At 39.4% G+C, this 23263-nt stretch overlaps 1 protein-coding gene across 8 annotated transcripts in view; it reads left to right on the top strand.

The window, feature by feature from the left end:
* The window catches only part of strbp (spermatid perinuclear RNA binding protein), an 88110-nt gene that overhangs the window by 53051 nt on the left and 11796 nt on the right, over positions 1-23263 (top strand). For 7 of the 8 annotated variants that reach the window (XM_081613334.1, XM_017307886.2, XM_008424014.3 and 4 more), the window contains 14 exons: positions 3016-3290; positions 4014-4185; positions 6017-6290; positions 11277-11386; positions 12068-12163; positions 13430-13541; positions 14835-14932; positions 16352-16457; positions 17981-18064; positions 18558-18766; positions 20434-20586; positions 20864-20998; positions 21588-21728; positions 22324-22453. In XM_081613334.1, the coding sequence (XP_081469460.1) occupies positions 3016-3290; positions 4014-4185; positions 6017-6290; positions 11277-11386; positions 12068-12163; positions 13430-13541; positions 14835-14932; positions 16352-16457; positions 17981-18064; positions 18558-18766; positions 20434-20586; positions 20864-20998; positions 21588-21728; positions 22324-22453 (2095 nt within the window). The remainder of the gene's footprint in view (positions 1-3015; positions 3291-4013; positions 4186-6016; positions 6291-11276; positions 11387-12067; positions 12164-13429; positions 13542-14834; positions 14933-16351; positions 16458-17980; positions 18065-18557; positions 18767-20433; positions 20587-20863; positions 20999-21587; positions 21729-22323; positions 22454-23263) is intronic. The other variant, XM_008424015.3, reaches the window with a different exon arrangement.

The raw sequence follows: 23263 nt of genomic DNA, 5'->3' as shown, positions 1-23263 counted from the left end.
CGTTTTGATATTTCTTTACTTATTTCTTCATTAAAAAAAAGTTGCCCCACCAAAAATTACTAAACAGGACACTACTTAAAACCCATGTAATATATTTTAATCGACATATCTTAATGCTATCTCAATTCACCTCATGTCTCTCCTGTTATTGGCTGCATAGTTTCGAAGAATCTGAAGTGATCTTTTGTGCGAACTCCCTCAAATGTTTCCAACAACACTCTACGTCCCGAACCACACAGGCTGTGAGGCTGCAATTATTGTGCTGCGCTTGTTCTCCACGCTGTTAATGGCTTTATCTCAGTCACTTCAGTGAAAGAGAGTGTCACCGTTTCAATTAGGATCGGTGTGGAGTGCGTGTGCGTGTGTGTGGTTTTTCTGTGTGCGCATTTCCTCTTGTTGTGGCTATACAGACGTGATTATTAAGTCCAGAGGAGCTGCCGCCATTTAGGAATGTAGATCTCGGGGTGACGCTTTAGTTTTAGGATTTATAAAGAAAGCTTTTGGCTCATCTTCGAGAATTCACTGTTGAGTGTGTGTGTGTGTGTATGTGTGCGCTCAAAGGTGGTCCTTGGATTTTAAGTAGATTGATAATAGCCCTCAGGCTGCACCACTTTGAAAAGGTCATCTCTCCTCTTTGTGTGTGTGTTGCTTATGAGCGCTGATGTGTTGGTCTCTTTGAGTTCATGTGTGTGTTGGAGAGAATAAAGGGAAATGTGGGGATTTGAGATAAGCAGGTCTACTCTGCAGCTTGGTAGGAGCGCCGTCCTCACACTTAACTGTGCGCCTCACACTTAGCAGGAATATTTGGCATTGTCTACTGTTTAAAAAGAAAATTCATCTCTCTGAAAATTATGATTTTATTTCTATTGTAGACGACTGGCGTATTTCTGAAAACAAAGAGACAAAGAGAATCAAAGCAGAACAATACTTATTGGTGCATGGATTATACATTGTGCAGCTCCTTACATGTTTTGTTGTGTATTCAGTGAAAACCAAATGGACAAAATTTGAGTTCACTAGAAAATGTATATTGATTTTACCGGTATGAGTTTCTGAAAGCACTAAAATGCCATTGTGAAAGATAAAAGTTGTGAACGATCACCTGCGAGACTGAATCTGGTGATACTCCCGCGGTGGAGCCTTTTGTATGTGTTCCTTTATAAACCAGAGTAGTTTTGTATCCACTGAATGTTGTCTTTTTCTTATGAGCAGATATAAAAATTTGTTTTTGTTGGGTTAAATGAAGCACATTTGTATTCTGAAATGGTTTTTATATTCCACATGAAATGTGCTGGAATTGCAAGCCTCAACAAAATAGGTTTTAATTCAATTATTTAATAGTTACTATTATCCAGTTGCAAATTATCAGTCTCTTTCTGTAAGGATAAAGGTGAAGAGGTCATCCACCCTCATGGACTTGGAGCCAAAGATAAATCTTCCAAATACCAGTGAAAACATGGATAAAGCTGCACAGCAACTATAGAAATAATTTGCTTGCTCTAAAGCCAATAAAGATTTTTAGTTAATTATTGAGAAAGTTTTGAATAATATTTGACATTACATTTACAATAAAATGTGACTGAAAACGTTTTGTTTTTAAATTGAGTCTCATTCTACATCATTTTTTATGAGATGCTCGTCTTATTTACTGTAAGAAATCAACCTTTTGGTTAATATAAAAACATTTGACATCGAAATATGTCAGGGTACAACTGTGTCTTTAATGTATCAGCTCACTGGCAGTGGATCAATGGACTCATCACTGGTGTTTTTATTAGAGATGTGTTCTCCATGGCGCCAAGCTTTGAGATGTGAAGGCACAAGGGATGAAAACAGGCCAACGTTCACCACCGTGTTTTTATGTAAATCCATATGTAGATCCAGAGCTCTGTCTGGATGCTATTTACTGCAATATGCAAAAAAACCTAAATACACCGTTGCACCTGCTGCTCTACTTTATTCATCTCTTTACTTTCCCTTTCATCTTTGTGCCTCCTACTTCGCAACCATTTTTGTTCCTATCCGTTTTATAAAACTCCATACTGTTCCCATTTCCCGTTCCTGGTGTTTTCCGTTCTCCTCCTCCTCTGCTTCCGTGGCAAGCTCCCTCTTTTTTCTGTCATTAATTCTCCCCTGAGAAACCCTCATTTGATGTTTCGCACCTGGTGTCCTCCTTCAGTGCTTGCCTTTCATATACTTCCTGAAGAGTAGGAAGGAGCAAATCAGAAAGACTGAGGTGCTGACATGAATTCCCAAGGCCAAAATGTCTGATTGGATTAGGAAAGAGCGGACAGGGTATGAGTATCGGGGTAGGGTTGATTTCTAATGGCTGTTTATGCTCATGTCTCTGGGTTGGTGAGCTCTCACAGGTTTCCTATTCATAAAAAAGTTGCACTGTATGCTGTGTCAGCAACAGGAAATGCTCCTGCAGTTTTCATCTTAACCGTAAGGCTGCAACAATTAATCAGATCCATTGGACTAATTGTGATGAATCGATTATTGAAATAATCGCCAATTAATTTAGTAATCGATTAATCGTTAACAAACTCAAAGATCAAGTTCTGAAAAAAACAACATATTCAGAGCAGTAATTAAGTCAAAACTGTACTAAACATTTCTGCATTTTGCATTTAAGATGAAAACGCCTTTGTCTGTCAGCATGATTTACCTGAAACTCATCTGATGTGTAGCTTTAGCTTCACTTGGTTCAAAATCACTAAGGTAATGCTATATTGCAGCAAAATAATTTAAGTCACATTGTTTAATGTATTTATAATATTGTATTAAAAAAAGTTCAAATTATTTCAATTTTTTCAACTGGTTGAATCATCAGAATAATCGGTAGAATAATCTGTTAATAAAACAATCATTAGTCATTAGTTGCAGCCCAACTTAGCTGTTTTCTTTAGAATGAAAAAAAGTGTCCTCAAACAGGTTTTTATTTTATCTAGTTTTCTTTCTAATTTTTTCCATCCTATCTGAATGACTAAGGAAGTTGTTTGTCCTCATTTTCAGAGGTCCTTCCGTTCCTTCAGCAACGATGACCGCCATGTCATGGCGAAGCACTCCACCATCTACCCCTCCTCGCAGGAGCTGGAAGCCGTTCAGACGCTGGTGTCCACCGTCGAGTGTGCGCTCAAGCAGGTCGCCGATTGGCTGGATCAGAGCAGCAGCGACGCCCCCAACAACAACAACAACAACTTCGACAGCCAACCAGCAGACAGCACAGAGGAGGACGATCCTGGTGAGGTGCCCAGGGAAGAATCTGAGGAACCCAATGAGGGATACAGGTGAACAGAAAATACACCTATTATACAACTAAGATTTATGATTTTTTTTTTAGCCATAGAAACTGTTTGTCGGGAATGTAAAAAAAAAAAGGCTTACTAACATTTTCATCTCTAGATGCTCCCTGTTATGATATTGCTGTATTGCAAAATCACTAATATTCTTTCATGTCTTTTGATTTTGATGTGCCACCTGCAACATCATCAGTGCCCCTATATAGTCATCTTTTAAGAAACTTTCTTTAAGTGCCCCTGGACTCTGTGTTTCAGCAGAGGGACATAACTCTACAGCTTTTCAGTGTCTTGCCAGGCAGTCTTCATGGTTGAATATCTTCATGAATCGTTTTTTTTTTTTTTTTGTAGAAATGGTTCGCTAGTTCTCATTACAGTGCTGAATTGCTCTGTCTGATCGTATTTTGTCGTATTAACTGCAACGCTGTATTTTAATAATTTAATCATGCTGCCTGTAAGCTGATTATTATGTCAAGCAAACGAGGTTCGACACGTTTTTTGAACAAAGCTGTTTACAAAGAGTACGGTTTTTTATTGTCAGACAGCAAAAAACGATAACTTTCTGCAGAATATTTATTTTATATGATGAACAGTTACAACCTGAGGCAAAGCCTTGATTTTTATTAAATTAAGACCTATTTATGCTACTCTAATTGAAGATTATGTTGCGTTCCGACTTGCAGCCGATTACCTTTTTTACGTTTATTTGTGAAGCAGAGAGCCTGGCGGTGGTGGCATGCTCTGTGGAGTGATGAGGGTCGGTCTGGTGGCCAAAGGACTCCTGATCAAAGGCGACATGGACCTGGAACTGGTGCTGATGTGCAGAGACAAACCCACACAGACACTGCTGGACACTGTCTGTCACAATTTACCCACACAGATTCAGGTTAGAGACGCACTCTGACCCTTTCACACACACAAGCACGCATGCCAGTACTGCTCTCACTGGTATTTTCTTTCCCGCAGCTGGTCCAAAATTTTCCTTCGACATGCACACGCTAGAATTGAATTTAATTCTCCTTTCTAACATGAAGAAAAGACAGTAAAGGTTTTTGTAAAGCATTTCTTACTGGAAGAATTTAAGCAAGCTGAACAGGCTTCCAGATCTTATTTTTTTTTTTTTGTACTTTTCTGTCTCTGTTTGCCAGCGTTCGCTGTGCTGCGAGCAGAAAAGCTTTGTGGGTGTTGGTGTGAGCATAAGTAGGCACGACGCAGCAATATCGTCAAGTGTGAAGTTGAGAGGTGTCATGTCCATGTGTCACATTTCCTCATTAACAAGTCATGGCTCTGAAGTGAAGCTCCTGACAATTATCCAGGGATTAACTCACACAGGGACACAACAAACAAGCACAGCAAAGCTCTTTTTTTTTTTTAAATGCCTTCTGCCTTCTCAAAGAACGTCTTCTTTTAAAAATGGAATAGAAAAAACTCACAAATTATCCACAATTCAAACAGTGCTTCAACTTGATTATTGTTGTCCGATTAAACTTAGCTCCTGTTTGCAAGTAGGTGATGTCATTTATTAGCATTTGTCTATAAGACATATGGGGAAAACTCGTCATTTTGAACAGGGCCATGTATAAATAAACTCTGCCTGCTAGGTTCACTATTATCTCCTGAGAGTGGGACAAGCCACATTTTTCTCTCCTGTGGGTGTGTGGAAACAAGCAAGAAGTCTCATATCTGAGATTTTGATTTTATCCTCAGAGCCACACGGCCACTTGTGAGTCATTGCTCACTTTGACAGTGGCTGTAACACTCAGAAAGAAACACTTGTTTTACTCACAGAAAGATTTACAATGAAAACTTCAAGTTTGCTTTAACGCCACGATGTAAGCAAGAACCTAACTAATCCCTTTGGTTTCACTGATGTTTCTGGTGATTTTGCGCCTAATATTTAAAGTATTATAAACTTGTGACATCACAATCACAAATGTCTATTATATTTTTATGAAATGTAGCATAGTGTATGAAAGTTAGCCCTCAAGTCCTTTATGTTTTGGATTTTCCTGGCTCTACTCTCCTGGTTCAGTACCAGGCCTTATTCAAGTGTTCAGATCAGCTGAGTTGGATCATTGAAATCTTTAAGAAGCATGCAGAACATTAATCCTTGAGGGCTAAACCTGCTGGACACCACTCTGACAGAACAGCACATAGCAGTACTGCATAACGGTGATACGGAAAGGAAGTGATACGTGGTTCACCTTTTACTTTTCCGTCTCTGAATAAAATCTAGTACAGTTTCTTTCCAAAGTTCTCTAATTAGTAAACAGAGTCCACCTGCTGTATTTTAATCTTAGCAGTTTTTTTTCCCAGGAACTACAAACAAACAGCCTCATGGAGACCAAACAACTTTTTAGCAAAACAAGCATGTAGGAAAACTAACACTGGATTTCACTGTACATTGATGAAACGTGGTGCAGTGATAGCATCATTCATTGTCGATGCTTTTCCCCTGCAAGGTCAAAGACGCTTCCAGATAATGCACTACTTTGTGCTGGTCTGGCCAATGGTGGGCAAATGAAAAGCACTGAAGTTTGTGGTTACAAATCTGTGACAAAGTCGGTATTTCTTTCCTGTTATACTTTTGGTTTTGTTTATTTTATCACGACATGGTCTGGAAGCGTTAGCCAACTCGGATACATTTTGTGTCAGCTTTTATTCATCTCGTGCCCTCGGCCCTCAACCATTTGTTTTTGTCTATTAACCCACGGCAGAAACTGACAGAGGAGAAGTACGAGGTGTCAAGCTCTCCGCCTGAGGCGGCCATCCTGGTACAAACTACAACAGATCCGAAGCTTAAGCTGAAGATCACCCTAACCTCACCAGCCATGAGGGAAGATGAAGATCTTGAGGAGGAGGAAGAAGAGGAGGAAGGGGAAGGGGAGGAAGAGGAGCTGGAGAACGGGGAGGACGGAGAAGAGGTGGGGGAGCAGGCAGAAGCGGAGGCAGAGGTTGTAGAGGAGGAGCAGGGACAGGAAAATGGTGAAGGTACGAACCCTGAATTGGGAAGGTATTCGTTTTTATTATTTTCTAAAGTTGACTTCCGGTACTCACACAAATTTTTATTTTTTTCTGTGCTAAATGTGCGTCTTGTGAAACCTAATTGTTTCTGTTCTTAAACAAGAGTTTTGAACTCATTAACTGATGATGACACAAAACAAGACAGGAACAGGCAGGAGTGAGTTGAGTAAAAGTCATTATTGAAAGACACATCTTTGTACTGATTATTTAAATCCGAACACAGACGTTTTAAGTTATTAATTTATTAAGATAAAAAAAATATATCGTTATTGTTTTGATTAATTTAAACAATAGTGTCGCACACAAGAACTTGACACAAAAAATGTGATCAAAGATGTGAGAAACCAGATACAAATTGTATGGTTGAAAACATAAAACTGCCAATCTAAGCTCTTATAATAAGACAAGCACGCTTTAGATGAAAAAAAAAAACCATCCCTAAGTGTTTTGAGGGTTGTTTACAGAAGCTTACCACTTTCTTTCTTGTTATTTTGCAAGGTCAATAGGTGTGCAAAATAAATGTCAGCATATTAATCATATTAATTTGCCCACAACTTCAGAAAACACTGAGATGTTGCAAGGTCCAGTTTCAGACCTCTCCATCTGTCTTCTGTCAAGTGAAGAGTATCCTGGTGAAAACGTTAACCCAGCGCTCTGTCAGTTTAGTGTCGGCCCAGTCGCCTGGTGTGCTGACCTTAGACCTGCTTTTCCAAGCGAGTCTGAACATACTGCAGGGTGTTCAGATAAAATGTAGCTGTTGCCTGAGTTTTAAAGCAAAACTTCAAGAGTGGAAAAGGAAATAAACCAGCACCGGAGTCCTGAGGGAGATACACTCCAACCTTTAAAAAATAAATCAAAAAAATATTAAAAACAAATTAAGGTTGAATTAAAGTTCAGAAGGCATGTCTGAGTTATCTCGCTGAGGACTCATCTCGTGTTTGGTGCTCCAACAACCTGCTTTCATGGCAAGCAGAGGCTGGTTATAATTAGTCTTGGTTAGCTGGGGAAAGCAAGGCCAGCAGGCCAGTGAAATCAATAGCCGAGAAGCAGCGGCATCAAGCTCGCCCATCCATCGCGTGGCTCCTGTCCAACGAGACATTCGGCTCTCGCAGAGGGATGAGGGATAGCTCGAAGGTTAGTTGTACATCATTCCCAGGCCTCAACGAGACGGAGAGAACGGCTCACACACACCCCCGACACACACACACACACGCAAACACACGGTCATATTTTTCAGCTGATAAATAAACATGCCCGTCTTACTGGATCTAATCTCTTAGATTTATAAAGAGCATATTTTAAGATGACTGGGCCTAATATTTCCTCCCATTATTAAGTTGTGTTCATGGTGCGAGATATATATAAAAAAGACATATATTCAGGGATGATGATCACATTAAGCATAAGTGAAACTATAACTGTCAAGTGTAGATGTTATTTTCATGCTGTTTTCGTGATGTATAGATGTAATAATATATACATAGTTTTATATATCGGGCTGATGCACTTTATAACTTTAGATTTAGATTTAAAGTAATGAAGGTGCATCTCAGGTGGTAAAAATGTTAATGTTTCAAAAAGTGAAATGTATACATTACACAGAGATATGGTTACTTCTGATTATGATAGCTTATAGCTGGTGTAAACCCTAAAATCAGATTTTCAGAAAATCACATTACATTCAACCAAACAAATGAAATAATAATACAACTACGTCATCACCTGCTGACTTCAACTAGAGATTAAGCCATAAGAAATCATTACTAAAGAAACTAACTGTATTCAAGCATACTGAGGGAAAATTAAGTGGAAGAAACCAGAGGTATCATCAGAAGCGTCTTACATGGGCTATGGAGAAAAAGAGCACGGCTGTGGTTTAGTCTTTTATTTTCAGATGAAAGTACATTTTGCATTTTATTTGAAAATCAGTCAGAATCCTTGTTGCTTGACATCCAGTGTGAAGTTTCCACAGCCTGTGATGGTTGTGAGTGCCATGTCATCTGCTGCTGTTGGTCCACTGAAGTCCGTACATCCGTCTGCCACAAGACTGTAGACGGATCCATGCTCTCGTCTGCTGACAAGCCGTTGAAGATGGTGATTTAATTTTCCAGCAGGACTTAAACACCTGCTCACCTGTAGAAGTAGCAATACCTGGCTCATTGACCACGATATGACTGTGCTTGATTGGCCAGCAAATTAGCCTGATCCAAACCCCACAGAGAATATCTGAAGTGTTGTCAAGAGGAAGATCACAGACATCAGATCCAACAATGCTGGCGACCTAAAGGCCACCGGCTGATTGCCTCGGTGCCATGCCACATTGAAGCAACAATTCATGCAAAAAGATCCCCAAGCAAGAGTTTATGCCCCCAGTGGGCTTAAATTTATGCTCTAAAAATCTTTGTCTTATTGGTTTTTGCATTTATTGTCAAACTTAAGCATCACAATTAACGGAAATAAACACTTTTGGAAACGCTTTTATAGCAGTTTAAATTTTTTTGAATGGAATTACTGTAGAAAATGAACATTTCAGGAGTCAAATTTATTGACATGCACCTTCTGTAGCTGTGTTGTTCATTAATATTTGGTTGAAAATAACTCCTGTGTGCACACTTACATATTTTCGTGCAGTCTTGGTGATCAGTTGCTCAGCACGGCCACAGAGGCAGGAGGGACAGAAAATTAGCTGAGACGCAACAGGGAAGGGAAGGATTTTTTTTTTTGTTTTTTTAATGAGACTGAGGGCTTCAGAAACACTGTGGGTGATGATGATAAAAGAGGTAGCAGCCAACAGAGAGTTTGCAAGAACTGTGGGAGGACAAGCTTCAGCAGAAAGATTATAATGATCCACTAGCAGTGGCAGAAGAGTCCCAGTTGCAGCTGGGACCGATCTGACAGACCTCAAAATGCACATTGTCTGCTTTAAACAGAACAAGAGTTAAACAGCATTTCAGGGAAAATGTCAAAGATGTTCTGATGCTGTTTTGCATTGGGTCTGTTTGAATCCTCCAGTCTGGTGAGGAGAAAAACAAAAATTCTTTAAAAAGCTGGGGAAATATTTACAGACCCCTCTCAATGAGGATTTTTTTGGGTTTTTTTTTTACTTCCACAATAAGCCATCCATGTAACTTCAATCACTCATACACAGCTGCGTTTGATTCAACCTGCCTTCACACATATCTTGCAAAATTCTGTAGAAGCTCGAGCAGCCTGGTGTGTAAGGTAGCATGAATCAAACGCACCCATATAAAAGTATTACTGTACAGAAGAATGCTTGTCTTCTACCAGCCACGCTGCTCTGACCAAACCCTGCCTTGATCCCTCCTGTATTGTGCTCGTCTCAAATCAGTTCAAACAACCTTAGATTTATTTCTCTTTTTTTTTTTTTTTTGTTCTTTTTTTTCAGCTCTACTTTAGGAGCGCTTGATTTTCTGTTTGGCTGGAGGGGTCTTTGTTTGGCCATATTTATTTTTTATGTCCAAATCTGCAAAATCAAGTGCACCTTAAGTAATGTAACAATGAAAACAAACACAAGCTCTTATTTTGACTCCTGCCTGATGCAGACTGGATCAAAATTCCTTGTAAATACATAAAGGAGACATTGATTTACGTTGCTGGGAACAATGAGGTGACTAAGCCCACTACAGGGTAAATCAACTCTCCTTGGGTATTTGTTTTGGTGTATGTCTGTAGGGAGCTCTCTCTCCCACAAAGTTGCTTCTTTTTCTGTGACAATGATTTTATTTATTTATTAAAAAACATTACGAGCATAAAATAATGAACATTTTCATGCTCAAACATCCACATCATTCGGTAGAACTAAATTAAAAAACAGTTCTCTAAATTATTTGAAAGAAATGCCCTTTAACGGGATAGTTCTGGATCTTCCTCTGTGAAAAGAATTGAAGTAGTAAATAATCTCACCTTACCTTTCGTAGCTTTATGAAGTATGTTCTGGTTAGTGAGCTAAAAGCTAACGGCTACTCTGAGCAAGACCAGGATCGGTATGTAGATCCTCAAATAATAATGGGCTTCTTCTCCAATAATAGAAAAGTAACAATAGAAAAGATAAAAAGATAAAATAGCATTTGTGCATAGTTTTACGTCTTTTTGTTTGTACCTTTATTAGGTGGTAATTGGTCACTTTCGAAAAAGGCCTTTGCCTTCTAATCTCCAAAACCAAAATATTCACAGAAAAGGCTGTGGATGGCAACAGGTGGTTTGATTTCAAACGCACTTCCAATTTGTTTGAAAAATGTGTTATTTCAAGCAAAATTATAGACAAAATAATAACTAAACATTTCTTACAACTTAGATGTAAAGAAAAGTTTCTATCTAAATTATTTACAGGATCAGAAAGTGGCCGAAAAGTTATTGTAAAAAAAAAAAAAAAAAACTCCTGTCATCACACCAGACATTTGACAAACAAAAAATATCTCCACCACGGCTCTCAGAGTGTTCTTAATCCGTTAGATTAATTAGAGGATAGAGGAATAAACTAAATTGACAGAACTTCTGATTTACAAAACTTCAACATAAACAGCCAGAACAGCCCTGCTCAGACTAGCCGTTAGTTTCAGCCTCCAGGGTCATCCTTTCTGGATTTATACTGAAATATTTTACCTGTAGTTAACCTCTACAGGTAAAATATTCAGACTATAACCTCACTTCAAAAATCCCGAGTTGATCCCTTGAAGATCTTTCACACAGATCCAAGAACTGTCCAGAGAAGGAGCACTTTCTACAAGGAGAGTTCAACTTTATGGCATGAAAGGCACCCTGTATGTACAAAAAAAAAAATGTCCATGCACGTGTGTGTGTATGCACTTTCATGCACTCTTTCAAGCATGTCTGGGTACATTCACACACATGCAACCTTCAAACACACACACTCAGCCATGATGTGTGTGTGTTTTACGTTCTCTATATCGGGTTGTTGTTGTTTCGTGGCAGTGTTGGGCGCTGCTGCGCACACAGTGGAGGCTGAGGAGGAGGGGGAGGTGCTGGATAGACACAGATGTCTGTTGGCCCTGGCAGCGCTGCGACACGCCAAATGGTTTCAGGTCGGCACCCACTCACTTCCTGTCTTCGTGCCCGATGCTTATTGTAGCCTGACGATTCACCCAGGGAGGACATATTTACTGCCCGCTCACTTTTCTGTGCTTATTATTGTCACTCGGTTTAACAGAAGGAGGCATCTACACTTTTTTTTTTTTTATCACAAATTTAAATCTTTGTTATAACAAATTAAGATTTACATTTAAGTTCAAGCCCGTTTGTCTTGTAATTTGTTGTCAAATACTTCCGGACATACGTTAGCTGAAAAAGGGTGTTCGTAAAGAAAAATCGTAAGGCTACAAAAGCAATACTTTATACTTGTTTTTCTTTTTTTTTTGTTGGTTTTTTGCTATTGTGTGAACCTGCCTGATTTGTACAGTATGTCAGAGCTTCCTTTTATATTTTTCTCCCATACCGTTCCCCATCTGTCCTCCAACTCACCTTACTGACTCTAAAAGCAAAAAATGACATGGATCGAGCCATCATAAAAAGAGAGCGATTTTTAGCTGAATATATGCAGAATTGCACAAACAGTTACAGTTGTATCTAACGATGTTTGTCTGCAAAATTATTTCTACCCTTATGCAAAATTTGTTCCCTTTTTCCCCTACTCTGATTTTATTTCATTTTTTTCCCGGCTGTCATGCCTTCCTCCATTTTTCCCTCTTCTTTCTACAAATTCTCAGGCTCGAGTGAACGGACTTAAGTCCTGTGTTATCGTTCTCAGGATACTAAGAGACATGTGCAATAGACACCCCATTTGGGAACCTCTCAAAGGATGGGTGAGTCTTTTTACTCTATCGTCGAGTGTTAATTGCATGAAATAAGGAGACGGTGTTCTGTTTTGTTGAACAGAGGGATCTTTTTATTGTTCTTAAATGTGAAGCACTATTTATTTGTACTCCACATTTTCAATAAGTCGCAGGTTCAACTAAAATGGAATTTAGTTTTAGTTGGATAACTGTATTCTAAGTTAATTTGAGAAATAAAATTACTTAAAAAGAAGTAAACTAATCTAATTGTCCCATCTTTCACTAAGACTCGAGAACATTGTGTTTTATTGGCTATTTGTCAAACTTGTCCGACTTTTCCGAAAGATGAAGATTGATATGATTCATTTTGAACCTCCTCTGACATTTTTGAAAAACTTCTGTGTCTTGACTTTAATGTCAATCCATTAACCCAAAGTTTTTCGTCTTTCTGGATGAGATTGTATTTAGTTTTCATCTTTTGTCTGCAAATCAAAAAAAATGCAGATAAAACACTATGATGGAATTTTTTTAGCCATGAAATTATTAATAATTTTTGGGAGTATTATTGTAAAAATGTTGCTTGAAAGCCAAGAACATGAGTAAATTACAATACAGGTTGCAATGTTTGCTTAGGTCAAGAACTCAAAATTATTACATTTAGCATAACTGAACCTTTTGTAATTTGCATTTTTTTAGCATTGTATATTTGCCAGTTGTATTTTTTTTTATTCTTATAGCCTTTACTTTTTTAAATTTCCCTACATGATAGAAATCTTAGATACTTAATTAAATGATGCTGAGAAATTAAAAGTTTCACTTTCAGTCTGGTAAATATGTAAAAGATGCATTAAAGTGTATCTTTATTTTCCAGAAAAATAACCGCATACAGAAACATTTAGAAAAATATCTGCTTAATGTTCAATTTAATTTGGTCAGAGAAAAAAGTCCCAAGTTAATATCTTTATTTTGCTGCATGTCTTTCCTCCTTCTCTTTCTGCTTTTTTTCTGTTTGATCTCCTGCAAATGAAGGCAACTAGTGCCAGAAAACCCTGTTTTTTAAATAAATATGGAATCTTTTTTTTTCGTAATGGGCAACAGAACACGCCATATCCAAAAGAAGAGGTGGGAAATAAGCTTGTTTATATCTAAAGCCAGAGCAAAAAAAATCTAAATCAACTGGAACATTTTGGCATGTTTTGTAGAAGATTAATTTAGCTCTCTCTGGACGTCTTCCTGTTTTGTTTGTTTGTTGTTTTTTTTTTACATATTTTCATTTGCATCCATTCCTCCTTGCAGCCATTAGAGCTCATATGCGAGAAGGCCATCGCCACTTGCAACAGACCCCTTGGAGCAGGAGAGGCGCTGCGTCGAGTCATGGAGTGTCTGGCGTCAGGCATACTGCTCCCAGGTATGAAACCAAAGTTTTTTAAGAGTCGACCCATGAGCCTGCTTCTCCACTTGCTAATACCTGGCATTGCCGCTGAACAGAGCAAATGGATGTCCTCAGTTTGGATAGACGAGCAGATACTTTGGCTCATTTCAAAGCCGCAAAGGTCGAACCATTGCCAGCGACCTTGCAGAGCACAGCTGTCTGAGAAGGTTGCCGTGAGGAGAGCATTCTAATTAGGCACAGCTTTTCAAGATGTTATTTGTCCTAGTAGGAGTTGCCTTTCATAAACCTAAGCTTGTTTTTATTTAATTTGACAAAGATTTATGGAGCTTGAAAGGTAAATTAAGGTGTAAGAACATCTGCTGCGAGAACTATCTCTACCTGATTCCAGCTGTCTTTTCTGATTCATTCTGTGAGAAGGATACAAAGTATCAAACAATAAAATGTAACACGTTTTATTGTCAGTAAAGAGAAATGTGCAATTTATTATTTGCTCTTTATTGGCTCTGCCAATGTTTGTCAGGTTGGCAGCATCTTTTCTTTCCCTTCATTTTTTGTTCATTAAGAATCAGCCAAGCTCGGTTCTGATCCAATCTCTGATGTTTTCTGGTGCATCTTGAATGACTTTTACAGGCTTTTCTGGGATGTACTTGCAAACACCAAAGGAGCATAATTAAAATATTTTTTATTTTTATAGCATAGAAAAAAAAGGTTTGAGTTCTTGGACTTTATTTATTCAGTTCTGTTAAGGATGCTGAGAAAAATAGAAGGTCTTTTTAGAATAAGGGATAATATTTATATTCAATTTTTCACATTAAACCAGAGTGTTAGTCCAACAAGATCAACAAAAACTCATTCAAAAACCAAATGAGGAAATTGTATCACTCTTCTGGCCTTTAGACACCGGACACACTATTTCCTCCCTGACTTAGTTTAGAAAACAAGAAAAGGATTGCAATTAAATTTTTTTTATTTTGTGAATTAAGGTATTACTGTTCACAACTGATCTGTAATAAAGCGTTACAGATTTTAACGGATCTAAATTTACCCTCTAAAAAATAGTGATGGCTCTTTATCACACTTCCAAACTGGACTGTCATATCTCAAGATTTGTTGGGAAAGAAAAACGAAGTGAAAGAGTAACTAAAAACCTGAAAAACTGATTCTGAAAAGTAGAACAATTTGAATGAATCCTGGTTAAAGTTTGCAGTAGAAAGAACTACAGCAGATATAATCCAAGCAGCTAACAAATGATTAAAAAGATAGTTTCTTTTTAATCTAGATCCGTGTGTCTTCTTCCTTTTTCTTTAGGTGGTCCAGGTCTTCACGACCCATGTGAGAAAGAGCCTACAGACACTCTTGCCAACATGACAGACCAGGAGGCCGAGGCCGTCACCTACGGCGCGCAGGTACGCTCAAACAAACCACAGCTTACTGACAGCATTGTTATCCTTTAGCCATACTGGCCCTAAGTTCTTATACTCTGGGAATAAGAAAGCAACGCGACAATTACCAGACAGCCAGACCTCAGTATCACCCCAAGTCCACGCTGTGGATGCACACACACGCACACCTACACACACACACACACACACACATATAACTGGGCCTGTGTGGTGCTGCATTTTAAAGATTGGTGTGGGAAACTGTTGGCATTGCGAGCCATAAATCCATCTCCGACACCCCGAGGACAGTGGCTGTGTGCGTGCGCCTGTGTGCGTGTGTGTGTGTGTGTTGGGGGGCACGGCTTTTTTCACACACACGCTCGACTGAGCAGGGCAGCCTCTGAGCCGCATGGCTTAGTGGATCCTGCCGTCCATTTCCTTTGAAGGCAGCCAGAACGAGGCTGGAATGTCAATGGGGATAATTGTGTGGAGGCAGATACAAGAGCAGATAGGAGTAAGGGAGCTGTTCTGTCAATGAGCCACACCAGGCTCCACGAATATCTGACACTTCCTGCCTCCTTGATGGATTTAATTTAGCCGATCCGCTGCGTGCAGTTTGATCATCTTTTGCTACTTATGTTAAAACGTGGATATGTATTTGCAGGATCCACATCTGCCAATTTCAATCATTTTCAAAAAGTATAGTTAATCATAACTGCCGACTTAGTGACCGAGTCATTTCCGGTTCTTATATTTATGGTGTTTGATGTCTAAATAAAATCAGAATAAGTGGCAGAGAACTGTTTTTCTGGCACACAATGGAGTAAAGTTTTTTTTTTTTTTTCAACCAACTAGTTCAGCTCTGGTCTCCAATAAGGGGCAATAAAACGATGGAAAAGTTGCATCATTTTTAAAAAAAAGTTTTATTTATATTTTAACCAAAAATAGTGGAACATTTATAACCTCCAAAGAAATCAATGGAAGAGGCTTTGTTTTTGTAATTACAGCAATCAGATATCTGGTCTTTATAAATGCAGGCATTGTGAACAAAGTGGCTGAAATGGGCTTCAAGGAAGGATGGATGGGTAGATGTGTAAATGAACAGACAGTTGATTGATTGATTGATTGATTGTTTGATTGATTGATTGATTGATTGATTGATTGATTGATTGATTGATTGATTGATTGATTGATTGATTGATTGGTATAATTTTCCAAAGTTTCCTTGATTTGGGTTTTAAACATCTGACAGAAAGAACCACTTGGAGCAGAAATTTTACAATAAATAACTAGGACACACATACACTAAACCGCTCAATTACTTACCTACAGTTTAAAAACCCTAAAAATGTTTTGCAATAAAATGTGTTTTGATTAGATCTGATCCACTTTCACAGCTCCTCCCGCCCAGCCCTTATGTCTGCTGTGTTTTGCATTCGACAGTATGCTCTCAGACTCATGGCATTCGGACAGATCTACAAGGTGTTAGAGATGGAGCCTCTTCCCTCACATAAACCATCACAGAAATATCCTTGGTCTGATAAAGAAGGTGTGTACCCATCTCCCATGCCTGCCCACCTCCCTGCTCTGCTTTTTCTCCTTTTCTCATCCTATGTCTCTCTGGCTTTCATCCACACATCCTGTCTTTAAAGTTTTTGCCAGAGCACATAGATATTTTTTTTCCTCTCTCCCTTTCTTAGTATATCCTTCAGTGTTTATTGGTTTGACTTTTTTTATTATTTAGGCGTCTTACTGTACTGTGATCCAGTATATTGGGTCCGCCCGTGTTGTGTCAAATGTTTTCACCTTAGACACGAGTCTTTTACTCGTACTGGATGGGTTTGTAAGCACAACCACTGGCACAGCATCAGTAAAGCTGACAAATGAAGCAACATAAAACTGCTGAACTTTCTGCTGTGTGACTTCCACCTACTTCTGACCTGAGCTGATGAAATTGCTTCTCAATACCTTGGAAAAGTATTAAAATCTTTTTTTTTTTTGCTAATTCAGTGCGACAAGCTTTAGTATATTAATAAATCAGCACAAAGTATTTCATCCTTGTCTAGAGAAAAGAAAAGAACAAAAAATTATTAATTTCCTTTCCGAATAAAAATAAGTATTGCCTGAATTTGTACTAAGTCCCCTCTTGATGGTTGCCATGGCTACCTGCATTCGTCTTGCTGCTTTAACATTAGCGAACATGCTGTTGGCGCACTATGACTGTTTAACTCAGTGTGGTAAAATAAGTTATGCTACCAAATCGCCGTTGGTGAATGAAATGCATCTTAACGGCACATAAACGCATCGGATAAACGACCAGAGAAAATATCCCAAACGTCAGACAAGCTAAATTTAAAGCAATTCGTTCACGGTAAGGTCATCAGCTCTCAAAGTGACATGTTGTCTCTAAATAAGACAAACATGGAAGTTCTTGCCATGGAATTGGACTGAGCCGGAGTTATTCAGCAAAAGAGAATGAGCCGAGAATCCAGTCTGATAGATGTTCCTATAATTGGTAATGCAATGGAAACCATGTGCCGTTTGCCTTTCACTTCATATTTACCTTCTACTTTGTTGAAGGTAAATACCCCAAATGAAAAAATCTGATGTTTTGTAATAACTCACAGTATGACGCTATAAATATTTGTATGCTGGAATTGCAGTAGCTGTGCAGGAATGCTTCTTCTGCTCCTGCTCTTATCAGAGAGGAAAACTCACAGGAATCTCAGAAGATATTGAACTGGCCCATTTCCAAAACGATTCTAATGGAAAATCGACTGTGGGGCTTTTAATATCTTATGTCGCTGACATGGAAAATTGCCGAGGCATTTACAGATTAAGGTGCAAGTGGCAGAAGGGCTTGTGTTGCATGTCTTCCTCATTGTTTGACTGTTTTCTGGGCCGCCTGTCGGTTCTGTTTATCTTATCTGCGAGTTTATCCATCTCGTTCTTGGCTGGCTGTTTATGTTTTTCCGTGACATTCCCTCCCTGTCTCGCTGTCACGCCTTTGCACCTGTATATTCTCGAAACAAGTGTTTGTGATCGATTTTTAGCTTGTCCTCCACCTTTTAGGTTTAGGGCTAAAGAGGCCATATGAAGATGGAACGATGGACGACAAGGACCTCATTAAGAAGATGAAGAGGAACCTTAGGAAAGGTGAGGCAGTGAACACTGTGTTATGATCAGTTATTTTAGTCAATTATATTTAGGAATATTTGAAATGATCAGATCTGTTTGACAAACATTTAATGCACGACGAAATGTTTTAAAATGAAGAACCGTTTTGCTTCACAGAAAAGTCTCACTTCTCTTTGGAACGTCTTTATTTCCTTCCACCTTTTTGTTCTCCTCTTCCCTCCCTGGAGGCAAATCAATAGTATTGATTGCCAACATTTTAGCTTGACTCCCAGTCATCCTTCACTCTTTCTTGCAACAGTGAGAGGATACAGTGATCTAATAATGAGCAGTAGAGAAATGAAGTCATCTGTAATAATAATACAAACTGCTGGCTAGAGTGAAATGCATTAAAAGAATATGATTTATGAGTACATTATCTGAATATTTGAAGTTGGTCTAATTGCTGCAGCTTGACAAACCACTATTAAATCTCCTTCTTAATGTGGATCTCTTCCGTCTGTAATTGCCGCAGTCCTCGACAGTAAAGCCATAGACTCCAACCAGCCAATGAACGCCCTGATGCGCTTGAACCAGATCCGACCCGGGCTGCAGTACCGCCTGCTGTCCCAGTCGGGGCCAGTCCACGCCCCGGTCTTCACCATGTCTGTGGATGTGGACGGAACCGTCTACGAAGCTTCCGGCTCCTCCAAGAAGACAGCCAAGCTCCATGTTGCTGTCAAGGTGAGGTGGAAAATGCAGGAAACGATGCGAGGCGAGGATAACGGGCAGCTGAGCTGTCTGACAGATACACACTGATGGAGATGTAAAATAATCATTGCCTGATTTTGATACGGATCAATCGAGGAGGGTGGAAAAATAAGTTTTCTATTTGTTTGCATCACCAGTAAATGATAAGCAGCTGTGAATGATGTGACCACATCATTCACAGCTTTAATAGCTAAAGGCACTGAAGTTATTATCTAAATAATTACTAGCTTCTGTTAAATTAAAGGGCTACTTCAGTTTATAACAAATCTCTACTGCGTTTGTTCAAAATCTTAACATATTTTTGTCTGATCGGTCCTGAACTGGACAGAAATTCGCTGATGGAGATTAATCGAATCCTTTACACAGTCATATAGTTTTGTCGATTGCTTCAAAAGTGCAGAAGGGCACATTTTAAAGGCTAAATCTTTTACGTTTGGGGAGCAGTACCACTTTTCACTCTGTACTCGGTAAAATATATTTTACCTGAACCACCTGCCACCCAGCAGAGGCTTTCCTCTGGATTTTCATTCCTAATTGGTTAGTTTAAATGCATCCAGAAGCACGAGTTTGCAGCCATTTTTAGTAAAGTTTCTTTAAACTTTTTAAATAATACTGATACCATGTGTTTTTACTACAAGTTGTCACAATCTGGGAATCTCAAGATACCCAATATATAGTTTTGTTTGAACAGCTCTTTTCACAGAAAGAAGTCAAAATCCACGACTGCCTGATTGATTTTTGAGGCTGTTTAGAAAGAGATGGCATCTGGTTTTCAGTTTAATTATCACATGTGGTTAGAAGTTTGAACCGTCAGATCAGAATCGTTTCATTTCCGGTATGTTTATTACGATGCACTTTTCACTGTTAAGCCAGTGATAAATTATTAATGCTCCGGTTTCTTCTTCTTTTCCCATGACTTTAAGCTGTAATTATTTTTTAGGAAGGCTGATCGGTAAGGAGAAAAAATCTTTATTCTTAAACGTAGAAAATTTAGGATGGTATGAAACATGTACATATCGGCCTATGCCAATTGAATACAAATGTGTATAAATGGCATTAGCAGCTGTAACACCTTTATTTATTAACAAAGATGTTAGCGTTAATGTTTGTGTGAGAAATAATGGGTGTGGGCAAATCCTTGTAATCCTAAAGTGCTTGTGAACAAAAAGGCTCTCCAGTCCACAGAGCTGGGATAATCCGCCATCCACTCACTTCCCATAAGGCTCTTTCTCTCCGTTTTTTCACCTTTTTTCTATTCTCCCGCTCACTCGCTGCTTTTCTTTTTGAGGCTTCGTCTTTTTCATCTGTTATTCCGTCTCGCTGCCTCCCAGACAAAAGTGACTGGCCCAGCAGCTTTGACACAATCGCCAACTGCAAACAGAAACTCCTTTTCTCCTTCTTCTATCTTCTCTCTCTTCTATACTTGGTTGTTCTTTTGGCCGCTAAAAGCAGGAAGCCCGTATGACTCCATGCAGCTTTTGCATTGGAGTGTTTTTCACTCTGTTGCAAGGATAAAATTGGCATTATGCAAATCTCATTTCCTTTCTGCGCTATAAGGCTCTTTAAGTCTTGATTAAATAAATTTGCTACAGATTTTTTTTTTTTCATTGTCTTCATTTTTGTTTTCTTCCCCACCTAAGGTTCTCCAGGCGATGGGCTACCCGACAGGTTTCGACTCGGATCTGGACCCCATGAGCTCGGATGAGAAGTCTGACAGCGAGGGAAAGAGTGAGACCTCCTCACACTCCAGCAATAACCCAACACACTCCTCAGACGGTTCCAACACACTGGAGGTGAGGAGTTTGAAAATGGACTGCCCAACCAGTTCAAATCCAATTTTTTCTAAGATTAAAAAGTGAAAAACATTGACTGAAATACAGCGTTGCAAATGCAGAAAAAAAACAACATGGCGGTTTCTGTACTTTTGTTAGACCTTCTCTGTCATGCTCCGCTCACTTCTTAGCAACTTCCTTCGCACGGTACACTCCATCTCCCAGGTTTACTGTTGGCGGTGTTTTCGAACGAAGCCGTAAAGTCAGCTCACGTCAATTCATTCTCTTCACCACCAAGGTGCGAACTCAGGGTCCCATCCTAACGGCGAGTGGGAAGAATCCTGTGATGGAGCTGAACGAGAAGCGACGAGGCCTCAAATACGAGCTGATCTCCGAGAGTGGAGGCAGCCACGACAAACGCTTTGTCATGGAGGTGAGAACATGCGGACGAAAACATCCGCGGAAGTGCTTTTGTCATGCATGTGCTCCCACGGTGAAGGAAGACTCGCGAAAGGCGCAGAAACGCACAATCAGACGCAGCCTGATCAGCCGGCACACCCAATCAGTCGGTGTGGTTCCTGAGGCGGGCGGCCCGTTCTCTGCGGGGCAGGTTGTTTTCCAACACGCCTGGCTGCTCCATCGCTCTGCTGATTGATTAGCAGGTCTACTTGACAGCGGGGCATCACTAAACAAGCTGTCCGCTCAGCGAATCTCACCGGCTGAGTCACTGGTGACGAATACGCACAGTTTAGTCACTTTTATTTAGCCATTTTTAATGGGTGTAACAAAAAAAAACGAATGATTTCAACAGAGTAAGACACTCTCAAAAACTAGAATCCTCGCACTTCTTTTATGTGAAAAGTAATCGTTAAACATTTTTTCACCTGAGATTCTGAGGATTCTCTCGGTGTGTGTGTGTGTGTGTGTGTGTGTGTGTGTGTGTGTGTGTGTGTGTGTGTGTGTGTGTGTGTGTGTGTGTGTGTGTGTGTGTGTGTGTGTGTGTGTGTGTGTTTCTACGTTAGGTGGAGGTCGACGGGCAGAAGTTTCGTGGGGCTGGCCCCAACAAAAAAGTAGCAAAGGCCAGCGCTGCTCTGGCAGCCCTGGAAAAACTCTTCTCTGGTCCCAACGCAGCTGCAAACAAGAAGAAAAAGATTCTGCCTCCGGTAATGAGACACGCATTCGCCGCATGCCAGACACTGAGGGCAACCTGTTCAATCTGAAACAACAACAAAACAGCCAGGCCATTCTTTCCGCGTGAGCTTTGAAAGTCAGAAATGGCGAGATGTAAACAAGACGAGACAATTTGCCCATGCTGTTCAGCCAGCTGGAATCGATAAAACGGTTTGATGTGTTTTCACAAGTTGAGCCAATCAATAACTGCCTTGTTTTCACATCTCTTTAAACTTGTGCGCTGCTTTATTTCATAAAGTGCCCTTTTGGAACAAAACCACAAACTTCAAGGTATTTTCTTGGGGTTTCATATGATAGACAAACACAATAAAACATGTTGAATTGTGTTTCAACATGTTTTGTGATCTATGTGTCCATTTATTTTTTTCCACTCCAAAATTATTCACTGCATTATGTTGATATATCATATTAAATCATAACAAAGTAATAAAGAGCCTATAACGAGGCAACTGCGAAAAAGCTCAAGTGGTTTTAACGTTTTTCAAGGCACTGAATGTGAACAGAAGCACAAGGTTTTAACAAGGTGAATCTGGTGTCACACTCACACTCGTGCATGTTGACGTTTAGACCAAAGGAGCGCTGGCGGCGGCGGCAGCGGCCTCGGCAGTAGCAGCACAGGTAGCAAGAGGAAGAGGAAGAGCGGCGCTGGCAAGAGGAGCCTTCGTCAGTGCAGCTGCACCTGGATACGTCACACCGGGTAAGAGAGGAACGGGAGAAAACGGTGACGCAAGCAGGTTCAGGATGTTGCTTTGTAGTTTCTGGATTTTTCTGCGTCTGTTAGTTGTCATTGAATAATAATTTACTAATTTTATTTTTTATTTTTTTACTGTTTGATCTCATATTTTTTCTTATATTTGGTGCACAAGTTTGTTTAGATATAGGAGTTAGCTTTAGTTTTTTAACTGTTTTTTATTTGCTCTGGCTTTCAGGCTGCTTACTTATTCCTCTCAAAAAAAAAAAAACACACAGAACAAAGCGAACCTTGATTCAATTAGTTATAATAGAAAAAAAATCAGGCATTTCCTCATTTCCCTCAGTAATCTGAAGCAGGGGGATAATCACCATGTTGAGTAGCTACGTGACATTTTCCTGCCCATTTATTTGGTTATAATCAGTTATTTTTCTGTTTTTATCCTGCCTCTGAACCTCTTCGTGATCTTGTATTGTTTGTAATGTTTGTGTTCTTTAGTAAGACTTAACAAAATTCACTCAGGTGTAGTCATGGCCAAAAGATTTGGGACTGAAAACTCTTGGTTTCTCTCAGCTAACCTCACTGCTCCAGTTTTTTTATAGGTTTATAGATCAGATGAAAAATGTATTTTTCAATGAAAGCCTCTATAAATTATACCGTTGAAACAAACAGATCTAACTCTGCAGCAGTGAACTTTGTTAAAAAAAAAAAAAAAAAAACATCTGCCAGTCCTACAACTTTTGGCCACGTCTGTAGAGTTCATAACTGAGCTTGGAGGCTTAGCTTGGACTCAAACCAGCACAGGATTGAATTAGA

This window comes from Poecilia reticulata, chromosome 12 (genome assembly GCF_904066995.2).
Source record: "Poecilia reticulata chromosome 12, P_reticulata-male-v2, whole genome shotgun sequence".
NCBI lineage: Eukaryota > Metazoa > Chordata > Actinopteri > Cyprinodontiformes > Poeciliidae > Poecilia > Poecilia reticulata.
Note: the sequence above shows the minus strand (reverse complement) of the source record. Positions and strands in the feature narration are given on the sequence as shown.